General features: G+C 39.8%; 1 protein-coding gene across 3 annotated transcripts in view; it reads right to left on the reverse strand.

Annotated features, from left to right (window-relative positions):
- Positions 1 to 1,801: 1,801 nt before the first annotated feature.
- Positions 1,802 to 14,572, reverse strand: part of LOC108310005 (charged multivesicular body protein 3) — a 110,454-nt gene continuing 97,683 nt past the window's right edge. For 2 of the 3 annotated variants that reach the window (XM_017536642.2, XM_017536641.2), the window contains 3 exons: positions 7,904 to 8,025; positions 5,112 to 5,226; positions 1,802 to 3,222 (listed from right to left, as the gene is read on the reverse strand). In XM_017536642.2, the coding sequence (XP_017392131.1) occupies positions 3,080 to 3,222; positions 5,112 to 5,226; positions 7,904 to 8,025 (380 nt within the window). In that variant the 3' untranslated portion in view covers positions 1,802 to 3,079. The remainder of the gene's footprint in view (positions 3,223 to 5,111; positions 5,227 to 7,903; positions 8,026 to 14,572) is intronic. The other variant, XM_037741370.1, reaches the window with a different exon arrangement.

Raw genomic sequence — 14,572 nt, forward strand, 5'->3', positions numbered from 1 at the left:
AAAAAAAAAAAAAAAAAAAAAAAAAAAAAAAACCTCAATCTAGACACAGACTTTAAAAGTTAATTTCAATAAAATTAACTCAAAGTAGATCATGGACCTAAATGTAAAATGTAAAACACAAAACTGTAACTCCTGGAAGATAACAAGAGAAAATTTAGATGGCTGTGGGTTTGGCGATAATTTTTTAAAATACAACACTAAAGGCACAATCCATGAAAAAACACAGAGACGCTGGATTTCAATAAAAATAAAAACTTCTGCTCTGTGAAAGCCACTGTCAAGATAATGAGAATACAGACCACAGACTGGGATAAAACATTTGCAAAAGGCACATCTGATAAAGGACTGTTATCCAAAATAGACAACACTTAAAATTAAATAATCTGAAACACCCAATTAAAAAACAGGCAAAAGGCCTGAACAGACAACTCACCAAGAAGCAAGCATATGAAAAGATGTTTAACATGTTATGAGGGGACTGCAAATGTCAAACAATCAGGTACCACCACACAACTATTAGAACAGCCAAAACCCAGAATGCTTATACCACCAAATGCTGGCGCGGGCGTGGGGCAACAGGAACTCATTAACTGCTCGTGGGAATGCAAGTGGTACAGTCACTTTGACAGTCTCATAAAATGAGACAAACCATATGATCCAGCACTGAAGCTCCTTGGTATTTACTCAGATGAATTAAAAACATGCCCATAGAAAAACCTGCACACAGATGTAGACAACAGCTTTATTCATAATGCTAAAACTTGGAAGCAACCAAGAAGTCTTTCAAGAGGTGAATGGATAAACTGTTCATCTAGACAATGGAGTTATTATTCAATGCTAAAAATAAATGCACTATTAAGCCATGAAATGACATGAAGAAACCTTAATTGCATATTACTAAGTGAAAGAAGCCAGTCTGAAAAGGCTACATACTATATGATTCCAATATAACATTCTAGAAAAGGCAAAATTACGGAGACAGTAAAAAGCGGCTGCCAAAGAATGAGATCATGTCCTTTGCAGGAACATGGATGGAGCTGGAGGCCATTATCCTTAACAAACTAACACAGGAACAGGAAACCAGACACTACATGTTCTCACTTATAAGTGGGAGTTAAATGATAACATGGGCACAAAGGAATAACATACTGGGGCCTACCTGAGGGTAGAGGGTGGGAAAAGGGACAGGAGCAGAAAAATATTGAATACTGGGTCACTAAATAATCTGTATAATAAGCCCTCTTGTCACGAGTTTACCTGCACATGTACCCCGAACCTAAAATAATTGTTAAAAAAAAAAGAAGTTGCCAGGGCATTAGGGAAGGAAGGGATGATGAGGTGAGGCACAGACAAGTTTTAGGGCAGTTAAACGATTCTGTATGATGCTATAATTGTGGTTATGATTACACATTTGTCCAAACCCATATAATGCACAACACCGAGAATGAATCCTCATGTAAACTATGGACTTTGGGTGATAATGATGTGTCAATGGAAGTTTACTGATTGTAACAAATGTACCCCTCTGGTGTGGGATATTGACAGTGGTGGGAGGCTATGCATATGTGAGGCCAGGGGATATAAGAGAAATTTCTACTTTTTGTTCAATTTTGCTGTAAACCTACAATTGATTTAAAAAAATACTTTATTAAAAAAATTTTTTTAACTATAAAGATGAAATCAAGAGTAATAGGAGGGTCCTCTGGATTCAAGAATGAGTTGTCTTTTTTTTTTTTTTTTTTTTTTAAAAAAAGAAGAGATTTTTTTTTTTTTTCTTTTTTTTTTTTTTTTTTTTTTTAATAGAGACAGGATCTTGCTATGTTGCCCAGACTGGTCTTGAACTCTTGTTCTCCAGAGAGCTTCCTGCCTCAGCCTTGTAAAGTGCTGGGATTATAGGCATGAACCACCGCACCCAGCCAAGACTGCCATTTTGTACGATAGGACCCCATTGTTTCAGGATTTTGCTACAGAATATACAAAAACCAATCTGTGAGACAGTGGCTGGGCTTTTTTCCTGCCTGATTAGTTCAGTGCACAAACAACTTGGACCAGAGGGTCTGGGTCTGAATCCCAGCTCTGATAGTTCCCAAACTGAGCTGTTTTCCTTATTTGTAAAGAATAAATGAGATCACATGTCAAAGAGCTCTGTAAAATCTCACACGCATACAAGTGCTACTGCTGAAATGATTTATAGATCTATCTTAAGAACGTCCCAGATGAGTAAGTATTGGTTATTATGCATGACCACACCTTAGTGTGCTCCTGGTCGGCTCCTGACTTTGAGAAAACACCAACAGGAAGGCCCATGCCCCCATGCACAAGACAACCAGCTTGAAGCAGGGACAGGCATTGAGAGGTGAAAGAGACCTAGTCCTACAGCTGTCTGATCTAGGTACAACTTGCAATGGGAAAGAAGGGACAGAAGCTCTTAACAGACCCACATACACACCGCAGGACATAATACAGCCACCAGCCAACTAGTCAAGAAGCAGAATTCCCAAGCATCCTTTTGATTAAACAGAAATGGCTACCATACCACATCTGTGAAAGCTGGGGAGCAGCATCCACAGAGCAAAAGTCATTTCTGCTGAGCTTCTAAATCCCATATGCCTGGCTACAGCAACTCTCTGCATGCCCAACAAATGAAACAATCTTTTCATTTCAAAGTATTGAGGCAGCCAACACCTTGAAAGTTCACTGCACAGGGCAATCTACAATGGGGCCAAGTGCTAAAGCAAAAATTTATTAAAATTCATTTATATAGTGTTTCATAGACAAAAGTAGAGTCTTCAACATTCAGGCAATCACCTGTATTTTCAGAAGTGCTTTACGAGAAGATGGGTTTATTTCCCCTTCCCACAATAAGATATTTCTGTCTATACTCCTAAAAATGATGCATTTATTTATGCAACCTTTATAAGAACAATCCCTTTGCGATCCCAAAACCTGGGCAGAGAGTGAAAAGAGAAACAGAACCTTCTCCAAAATGGTAGTCCTCACAACAGAGGTGTAGTGCAAGAGACACATAAAATGGCAGCTCTTCAGAGGAGTGTGTGCACACCCAGCGGGTAGGCAGCCCCTAACTTCGGAGTGTGGCCAGCCGGGACTGCATGGCCTCCAGAGCTTCCTCCTCCTCCTCATCCTCTGAGGCAGCCATCGCTCCTAAAGGTTCTGGCTCTGGAAGGGCATCAGTCACTTTACTGGGTGCTTTGCCCAAGGCCCCTGAAAAGAAAAAGCAAAGATGAACACCACATTGGCTTAAGGAAACAGTCCCTCAATCTTCCCTGCCCTTCATTCCTGGACCAATCTGAAAAGATACAAAAATGAGACAGTAAAGCAAGCTGTTCTGGGGGGGGTTTGCTCACCCTGGGAAATGTGCAAATAGCCACCTGTAATGATACCAAAGTCATAATAACTATAAGGATTTTAAGAATCTTGGTCCTGAAGCTCCTAATCTAAATTCCTAAACACTACTGAAAACTTTAAATCTCCTTTCTAAATAAAACTAAATTGTGTCTAATGTGTGTGTGTGTGTGTGTTTTATATATATATTTTTTTAATTTATTTATTATTATTTTTTTTTGAGATGGACTTTCACTCTTGTCGCCCAGGCTGGAGTGCAATGGCCTGATCTTGACTCACCGCAACCTCTACCTCCCAGGTTCAAACGATTCTCCTGCCTCAGCCTCCAGAGTAGCTGGGATTACAGGCATGTGCCACCACGCAGTTAATTTTTTTGGATTTTTAGTATAGGCAGAGTTTCTCCATGTTGGTCAGGCTGGTCTCAAACTCCCAATTTCAAGTGATCCGCCCACCTCAGCCTCCCAAATTGCTAGGATTACAGGCGTGAGACACCACACCTGGCCGACAAAATATTTTCTTGGAGTAACTGTCTTCCTTCCCCCAGCAACTTAAAACCAACAAATGAACAAATAAAAATTAAACTCCACCATTTTTTCTTTATTAAACATAAACCTCAAGAAAATCTAAAAGTAAAAATAAAGCTTAAAAATTCATTAACCATCACTTAAAGATTACTATTTTTGTCATCTCCCTTCCAAACTTCTATAGACATGTTTTTTACACAAATATTTTTACACAAATGTATTTCACTAACAAGGCTTTATTCACATATTGTAAACATCTTTCCATGTTAATGAGTATATTTCTATATCATCTATCACAATATATAGTATTCCATTAAAATAAATATAACACAAATGATTTTATTATGCATTTAGCTTGTTTTGAAATTTTTTTTTTTTTTTTTGGAGACAGGATCTCACTCTGTCACCCAGGCTGGACTGCAGTGGTGCGATCATGGCCCACTGCAACCTTGACCTCCTCGGCTCAAGCAATCCTCCCTCCTCAGTCTCCCAAGTAGCTGGGACTAAGGCGTGTGCCACCACACCACCTAATTCTTATATTTTTTTGTAGAGACAGGGTTTAACCAAGTTGCCCAGGCTGGGCTCTTGAGCTCAAGCAATCCACCTGCCTCAGCCTCCCTCACAAAGTTGGCATTACAGGCATAAGCCACTGTGCCTGGCCTTCAGACTTTTCTTTATTATAAATAATGCTACTACAGACATCCTTAAGTCAGCACATTCTAATTATTTCATTAAACTCCCAGAAGTCAGTCTGTTAGGTCAAAGACTTTTTAATATATATTTTTTTGAGATGGGGGTCTCGCTATGGTTGCCCAGGCTGGTCTCAAATTCCTGGGCTCTAGTGATCTACATGCCTTGGCCTCCCAAAGTACTGGAATAACAGGTGTGAGCCACCACACCTGGCAAGGTCAAGGGCTTTTGCATGGCTACTGCCGAACTCCTTTCAAGAAAGGCTATGCCAATTTAAGATCCCAACGGCAATACATGAGAGCAGTATCTTCCCTTAAAATCATGAAAACTCTAAAAATTGTAATAATTATTTGTGTTTTTTAAAAGATGGCTATAGAAATTGGGCTTACTTTTCAAGAAATAAGCTGCATAATCTAAAATGTTAAAAATGTAGAAGGGAGTTAAAGCCTAAAGAAAAAGCTACTAGCTAATTTGGTGAATGCAGGAAGAATAACCATAAAAGGAGGGGAGAAAAGATGGATCTCATGGTCATACCTGCTGTAATTTCAAATAGAATTTTGTCAATTTCCATTTCTGCTTCTTCCTCCATTTCTTCCTGATCGTCCATGCTTTCAAAAGTGTCCTCTAACATCTCCTCTATGATCCCAGCCTAAACACAAAATAAATATGTCACTTCGGTCAACCGTTAAATCTGTTTCCACCAGACACCCTACATATCACCTAGACTGAGCTCCTAAGTCCAGTCCATCCTTTCAAGGACTGACACACAAGACAACTGGCCAAAGGAAACACTGGATGTGTCCTCTGCAGAAATGCAAAACTCCAAAGGGAAAAGGGCCTCTAAATTTTACACCCTGGGGTTGGGAAGTGCCACTACTGGCTGTCAGCAGAGCTTCCCTAAAGTAACCCAGACTTCACATAATGGCGGCACTTGTGATACAGCTCACTGACACGTCGGTGTATTTCCAGAGCTTTTTAGGAAGCATCTGCCCTAACACTGCAAATATAATCCGTGAACACAGGGGTTGGAATATGGTATGAAAAGTGTTTGGAGCTGTAGTAGATGCTGTGACAACAAATGCCGATAGCAGGGCAGAAGCCAAAAAAGGCCTGAAGAGGACTCCGGTTTGTCCAGGTTACATATGCCAGAACAGGGTAATCTGGTAGGTCTGCAAGGATCTATTAACCAAAACCTGATCACCCAGGAGTGGGAGAACTAAGATAATATTTCTGGACCCAACAAGGTAAAGGCCAGATACTTTTCCAGAAGTCCTATGCCTGGCAGCCTGCAGGAGCCAGCCAGTCAGCCTCCTTTGTTCTCAAGGCAGCATGACACCACTGCAAGACGCACGCAAATGGCTTTAACACTGGCCCAAACCAACCTGGCCCTACAGTCTTTGTGCTCAGCAGTTACTCAACTCCCAGTTAGGGCCCTATTGAATGTTGGTTGTTACTGAAGCAAAAGTCAGAACAGCATCCTCCAAAGTCAACAAAGAGGCTGCTGACATCCCTGGGCAGAACAGGTAGGAAGGGGCTGAGTGGCTGCGGTGGAGGGCATGGGTTCAGGTTTCCACAAAGCTGCTAGAAAAAGAAAATCCTGACTGTCTTGCCACCTGAAAAAACAAAGTCCCTTGCTTTGCACCTTGATGTTCTGGTGATTCAAGGAGCAGAAGGTCATGTGTGGCAGCTCTGGCTGCCTGCCTGAATCTAACTAGCACCCTGTTCTGCCCAGCCTCAGATCCATTCTTCCCAACCAAAAAACAAATTCACATTCATGTTCACCCAGGTGGAAACCTAGGGCCTCCCTGAATGGGGTCATCTTAGTACTGGGGGCTACTGTAAAAGAAGTGCAATAAATGCTTGCTAATTGGTTAAAAAGAGTCCACCAGAATCCTAATTGTAATAGCCCTTCACACTCTGGAGGTAGAAGTTGTCATTTATTTATTCATTCAACTAACAACAATTCATCAAAGTCCTGTTCTGTGCCACACAATAAGCCCGGGGATAAACGGAGTACCTAAGGCTGTGTTCCCTGCCCTTGAGGGCTGGACCCCTACTGGGGTCTTCATAACCAACTGCATGGAAGCCTTCCTCCAAATCTGTATTACTCCCAGTATTCAGAAACCATTATGAAAAATATCATAGATTCTTACTTTAAAAAAAAAAAAAAAGGCTCCCCTCTCAGATCGTAGAGGCTCTATGAGTTAAAATGAGCAGGCCCGAAGGCACTCCAAGAATGATCTTGTTATCCAGTTCTAGGTGAACAGTCATCGCCAACTGAGGGCAAGACACCTACACCCTATTTGTAAAGGACATACCGTCCTGACCCAGTTCCTTCCTTGCTGCTACTGCCCAAGAAGTTCTCATTCAAACCACCTGGAACCTGGGCTTTTTATGTTGCTTTTCTGCCAATTTTCTTTTCCAGCCCCTCTCTCCCATGCCCTAAACCCTGTATATAATTCAAGTTCATAAATGAAATTCCCTGAGAGGAGGGAAGTGATTTCTATGCACAGCCTCTATGCAAGAATTTGAGGTGTATACTCTTGGTTGTCAGCCACAGGTCTGAAGCATGAAACACCATCTGTGTGAGGGACTTCCAGCCTCACTTCCTCTGTGACAGCTCATGTGATAAGGTCAGACATCAGTACCCCAATTCCAGATCTTCACTCACAACCATGGTAATCTTAGGGAAACTACCTGGCAACCCAAAGCTGTTTCTGTCTGTATAAAAAGAGGACAAAAATCCCTACGTCTCAAGATAGCTAGGAAAACAGACTAGGACATAAGACAGTATGTGGCTGCTGGGGCTCAGCAGCAATGCCCTCTTTATCTCTGTCCTTGTCTGAAGGCCATGAGTACAGGTCCTTGCCAGACCCCGATCCTGGGGGTGGCAGGTATTTACACGCTATTTGATTCTCAGTCTCTCCTTTTTTAGTTTAAAACAGTGATCAGCAAACTACAGCTGCTGTAGGCCAAATATGGTCTCTGCCTGTTTTTGTAAATAAAGTTTCTCCATCTCCTTGCCTTTGTTGGACCCTGCAAACTTTACTTCCTTGATCCTAAATGGTTGCTCCTTGGATCCCCACCTCCTCTAGAGCTCTGGGCAGACTTTTGTTTCTTCTACAGAACACTCTGGCAATCTGACCCCACCTCTGCCATGCTGAGCTCAAATGGTTTCAATCAATGTTAACAGCTACTCCTTAACATTATTTCTGTCCAGCAGGTGTGGTCTGTTCATTCCCACCCACCCTCATCCCTAGCCCCCTGCTACTTGCTTAAAGTGACTCCAGGGTTTGGAAAGGGAAGCAGGGCTAGCCCCAGGTCACCTTCATCATTTCTTTGGACAGCTCTCTCATGGTGGCCTGAATTTCTGGAATCTTCACAAGACTTTGCATGGCCTTCATCACTTCTGTGCTCTTCTGCAGGGAACCAGCCACTCGCAAGACCGCTGAAAGAGAATGGATACAGTCAGGATTGTTCAACAGGATGGAATAAAGAGAGAGCCAAATTATGAGCCATTCCCAATAAATGAGAGCAGCAGCAGATGGACTCCCAAAGTTACTTGTATGCCTTTAAATTAATTATTGTTCTAGCTGACCAAGAGACTGACTTTTCTAAATTGTATTCTATCTGGGTTACTACTGATATGAATTCAATGAGCATGCACAGCAACTGACCAAACTGGAGAATGGCCTGAAGCCAGAAGTCTTGACCTTTAGGAAAAGAAGGCAGCTCGGGGTAACTATGACACCCAGGAAAATTACAAATGGGAGGAACAGCTCCAGACCTTATAAAGGCCACATTAGAAAGGAGAAGGCTTCAGGACCCAAATAGAGCTCCCCATACACCAGCCTTTGGACAGTGTCTGTTCAGTATGGAGCCAGCTTATCACTGGTCCTCAGAAAAATAAGAGAAATGAGGATAGATAACAGTGAATATGTGGTATGTGTGTCAGTGTGAGGTGGTTCTGTACTAGAAAAAAAATGTTCTGTAGTCTGAGATTGTATGCATACTACAATCTTCTTTATAAGAAATCATGGCAGTATCAAAAGATCACCGCCCCACCCTCAATGTCTTTAAAATGTCAAAGAGTTGGCAACCAACCAAACCTGTTTTGGAATTTCGTGAGGCTTGAAGTTCTGAAAGCTGTCTTATACAAGCTGTTCCCTAAAACTGGTGCACAGACTTCCTTCCTCCTTCCTCCTGGCTCAGCCAGGAGTCACTACAGATTCACCTCTGGTGGAATCCAGACCCTAGGAAGCTTTCACATCTAAGGGAAAACAAGAGTGACCAGAGAAATGCCTGTCTGACACTTATAGCACTGTGATTTTTTTAAAGGAGTAAGGGAGTTTGCTAGTTGCAGAGAACACTTCATTTCTCTTAACACAGAAAATATTTATTAATATTAGTAGAATGACAGAGGAAGTGTTAAGAATCTGTGAGGCTGAAATAAGCAATAAATTACATATGCCATTAAAATGATATAAAAAGTTATAGAATGCTAGAAGTTACTATTGATTATATACAGATGGGAAGAAAAGGGTAAAAATAAAGCAAATTCCATTCAGTTTTTTTATAAAGTCTGATGTCCACATGAGCCTGTAGTTGTATTATAATTTGCATCCTGATAATTCTTAGACGTATTTTAAGTTGTATTATTATTTGCATCCTGAGTCCGTAACCCAGAGAGAGTACCTGAGCATGGTAATGTGTTCAGTAAACTTTCTTGAGCTGAATTAGTGAAAAGAAGGAAACAGATGGGAGACATGGAAAAACAGTATGACTAGAGAAGTATTTAAACACTGAATCATTTGTATTTTGAAAAAGTATAAATTTCTGATAATTAGAAGGTACAAGAAAGGAAGAGTCAATATTGTAGGAAACAGAGGACTCAAAAATAAACAAATAAAACTTATTACAAAAACATTCAAGTTGATAACCAATCAAAATGGATTCGGTAAGTGGATTTTTAAAAGGCCAGACTAACTGTATGTTGTACACTTGAAACTCAAGACAAAGGTGATTGCTATGGTTTGAATATGTTCCCTCCAAAATTCAGGCATTGCCACTGTGACAGGATTAAGATAGTATTAAAAGGTGATTAGACCATGAGGTTCCACCCTCATGAATGAATTAGGTACCCCTAGAAAAGGGCCTGCAGGAGGCAGTTCATTCCCCCTTTCCCTGCCTCCTGCCATGTGAGGACACACCATGCCTACCCTCCTGAGAATGCAGCCCTCACCAGACAACCGACCCTACTAGCACCTTGATCTTGAACTTCCCCGACTCCAGAACTGCGTAAAATAAAATTCTACTCTCAATAAATTACTTATTCTCAGGTGTTCTGCTATAGCGGCACAAAACAAACTAAGACAGGTATTTTTAAAAATGTATTTCCTATGTTCTAAAAAGGAAAAGGAAAAAAGAAGGTATGGCAGGTAAAAATTATTTCATAATAAAAATGGTCACACCTTCAAAAGAATGAGAAGACAAGCCACAAGCTGCAGGAAAATATTTGCAAAAAACATGTCTAACAAAGGACTGCTATCCACAACATACAAAGAACTCTTAAAACTCAATGAGAAAATAACTGAACTTAAAAATAAGCAAAAGACCTGAACAGATAACTCACCAAGATGATACACTCATATAAATGGCAAATAAGCATATGAAAAGATGTTCAACATCTTATGTCACTAGGGGACTGTAAATTAAAACAACAATGAGATACCGCTAAAAACCCATTAGAATGGTCCAATTCAGACCACTGACAATACCAAATGCTAGTGAGAATTTACAGCAACAGGAATTCTCATTCATTACTAATGGGAATGCAAAATCAAGCAGCCACTTTGGTAGACAAAGCCAGACACACACCTACCATATGATCCAGCAAGCGTGCTCCTTGGTATTTCTCCAAATGAATTAAAAACGTGTCCACAGAAAAACCTGCACACAGATATCTTATAGCAGCTTTATTCATAACTGCCAAAACTTGGAAGAAACCAAGATGTCTTTCAGCAGGTGTATGGATAAACAAACTGGTACATCTAAATAATGGAATATTATTCAGTACTAAAAAAAATGAGTTATCAAGCCATGAAAAGACAAGAAAGAAACTTAAATTCATATTACTAAGTGAAAGAAGCCAGTCTGAAAAGGCTACATATTCCAACTATATGACATTCTAGAAAAGGTAAAACAACGGAGACAGTAAAAGAAAAAAAGAATCAGCGGTTGTCAGGGGTTAGTACAGAAAAAAGAAGAATAAACAGAGCACAGAGAATTTTTAGAGCATATTTTGTATGATACTCTAATTGTGGATATCGTTATAAAGTGTCTAAATCCATAGAATGTACAATACCAAGAGTGAATCCTAATGTAAACTATGGACTTTGGGTGATGATGATGTGTCAATGGAAGTTTACTGATTGTAACAAATGTACCACTCTGGTGTAGGATGTTGACAGTGATGGAGGCTATAAACGTGTGAGGGCAGGGGTACATGGATCTTCTATACTTGCTATTCAATTTTGCTTGAACCTAAAACTGCTCAAAAAATAAGTTTACTAAAAAATAAAAACAACTATACCCTGAAGGTGAAATCAAGAAGGGCCATCTGTATTCAAGATTGTCATTTTGTACGGTGAGACTTGACGGACTTCACCGCAGCAACACCTGGCATCAGGCATTCACTCTAGAATCTATAAAACCAACCTGCCAAAGAGTCGTTGGGCTTTTATTCTGCCTGATGGGTTTAGTGCACATGTGACTTGGACTAGAGATAATTGGGTTTGAACCCCAGCTCTGCCATTTCCTGACTGTGATCTTCAGCAAGCTGAATTGTTTTCCTTATTTGTGGAGACTGAATGAGATCACATATGTCAAAGAGCTTTGTAAATACTCACACACATACAAATATAAAGTGCTACTGCTAAAGCAATTTATACATGTATCTTAAGAATGTCCCAGATGAGTGAGAGCTAGTTAGGATGCATGACTACACCTTGGTGTGTTGCTGTTCAGCTCCTGACTCTGAGAAAGCACTGATGGGGAAGCCCATGTCCCATGTACAAGATAACCGGCTCGAAGCAGAAACAGGCAATGAGAGGTGAAAAGAGACCTAGTTCCACAACTCTGCTATCATATAAGCCACTGTGCTCAAGTTTTCTGTTATTTGCTGCTGAACATATTTTTTAGCTAATACAACAAAAGAAAGCAAAAATATCATGCATTATATTTTATGAAGTATATGTAACATGAATTCTAAAGTGTGAACAAAACTCTAATCACAGAGTTGCCAGAGAGCCTTCTAATGAACTCAGGTACTATTTAAAATACTAAAACTGTCCTCGAATACATTGTACAAACCCATTAAGACCAAAGTCGATTCACACTCAATAGGCATGGTTGGCTTAATCTTAAAATACCACATTAAAAAGCCAAGAACACATATTATATACTAAAATATAAATGGCATCAGGGTAGTGACTGCGTCCCACTGTGTAACAATATGCTGGATGCACAGATGGCAATCAAAAAATAGATGCTGAATGAATAAGTGAATCTATCAATCTATAAACAAAGCATTATTTAATGGTAGAAAGTCCCAGAAAGTGTTAGACTGAAACTGAAATTCCTAAAATCTTCAAAAGACCAGAGCATTCAAAGTATCATTATATATTTAAGATGTTAATTAAAATGCAAATTTTATGCTTAAAAATAGTTAAAATGGCAAATTTTGTTATGTATATTTTACCATAATAAAAAAACCTTCCCCACATCCCCCCAAAAAGGTTAAAATTCTACAGAAAATAGTACTAAGTCAGCATTGTAAAAACTAGTTGACTACATTTAAAACTAGAAAGATCAAAGTTACACGGAGAGGAATATGAAATAAACTGAGCAGCATTTCATTGGTCACATCTCTTTTTGTTGAAATGCCATCCCTACCCCAGGCCTGTCTGCAGATCTCCCTGGTTCAGGCTCTCTCCAACTTCAGGGCCTCTCCACGTGGTCCTCTCTCAGTGTGGAGTGCCAGCCTCACTGGCAGCTCCATACAGTAGAGGCTTGATGGACAAATTAAAAAAAAAAAAAAAGGAGTACTTCGAAAGTTATCCTTGTGCAGGTCCACCTTAATCTTCTCAGTACTGTTCCATTTTTAGTATTATGTGCTACCCAAGAGAGCATTAGATTTCTTTTTTTTTTTTGAGACAGGGTCTCATTCTGTTGCCCGTTGCCCAGGCCGGAGTGCAATGGCATGATCTTGGCTGGCTCACTGCAACCCCCACCTACCAGGTTCTAAGCAATTCTCCTGCCTCAGCCTCCCAAGTATCTGGGATTACAGGCGTGCACCACCACACCTGGGTAATTTTGTATTTTTAGTAGAGGCAGAGTTTCATCATGTTGGCCAGGCTGGTCTTGAACTCCTGACCTCAGGTGATCCACCCGCCTCAGCCTCTCTAAGTGCTGGGATTATAGGTGTGAGTCACCACATCTAGCCACTAGATTCCTTTTATTTGGAGGATGAATCAGTATTGTATTCCCAGTGCCTAGCACTGTGCCTGATACAGCTGACAATCAAATATTTGTTGAAAATAAAGAATAAATGAACTTAACACTGAAATGGTTTTATAAAGACTCAAGCGCTCCTACATAGAATGACAGATTTAGTATTGGATCAGAAGTGTATTTTTTCTCTTCTTTTTTGTATTGATCATAAAAATTCCAGAACATTTCTTTATTTTAAAAAATTTCATATGGCAAAAAACGGGGAGAAGGAAATAGAAGCTCATTCTCCCAATCTTTTAAATTATAGACAGAACATCCATATACCGGTGACAAAAACAAAGCAACTGACATAGGAAAAGAAATTAAAAACCAGAAATAAACATAAAATAATGAAAAGGGTTCACTTTTAAATATTTCATTGAAGAGAATTTTGAAGACACAGAAAAGTAGAGAAGTTTCATTTCACCAAAGAGGAGATATGGGTGGCAAATAAGCCCATAAAAAGATGTTCCTAATCATTAGCCATTAGGGAAATGCAAATTAAAACCACAATCAGCATGATACACCTATCAAAATGCCTAAAATAAAAAACAGTGACAACATCAAATGTTTGAGAAGATGCAGAAAAACAGGATCACTCACACATTGGCTGGTGGGAATTTAAACCTGTACACTTTTACGGCAGCTTTATTCATAATAGCTAACAACTGGAAGCAACTGAGAACTCCTACAATGGGTGAATAGTTAAATAAACTGGTATATCCATAGAATGGAATACTACTCAGCAATAAAAAGAACTATGGATACATGTAAAAACCTGGGAAACTAGGTGAAGGGTACACAGAATCTCTCTGTATTATTTCTTGCAAATACATGTTCTACATATATGTGAGTCTACTATTTTCTAAAAACACAAATCTTAATTTAAAAAAATTAAAACCTATAAAGTAACATTAAATCCCCATATCTGATACAAATGAAAAAAGGATATTATACAAAGAAAAACAATTTCTGCTGTAAATATGACCATGTTATATTAATACCAACAACTAAAGATGGAAGCAAAGTAAGTAAAAAATTAGTTTCATAATCAGTAGATGTAGAACCCAGTGAAAATATTCTGAAAAGAATCTGGACACCAATAATGAAAGCAACAAAAACAGAGAACTCTCTCTACCTATCACAGGCTCTCATAGAAATTACAGTTTAAATTTTTTAAAATTAGCAAATAAAAATAGGGCCAGTTGTGGTGGCTCACACCTGTAATCCCAGCACTTTGGGAGGCCCAGGCAGGCGGATCACTTGAGCACAGGAGACCAAGACCAGCCTGGGCAACATGGTGAAACCCCATCTCTACCAAAACCCCATCTCTAGCTGGGTGAGGTGGCTTGTGCTTATAGTTCCAGCCATGCCAGGAGGATGAGGTGGGAGGATCACTCGAGCCGAGGAGATTGAGGCTACAGTGAGCCATGATCGCACCACTG

The sequence above is a fragment of the Cebus imitator genome, unplaced genomic scaffold (assembly GCF_001604975.1).
Source record: "Cebus imitator isolate Cc_AM_T3 unplaced genomic scaffold, Cebus_imitator-1.0 Scaffold99, whole genome shotgun sequence".
Taxonomy (NCBI): domain Eukaryota; kingdom Metazoa; phylum Chordata; class Mammalia; order Primates; family Cebidae; genus Cebus; species Cebus imitator.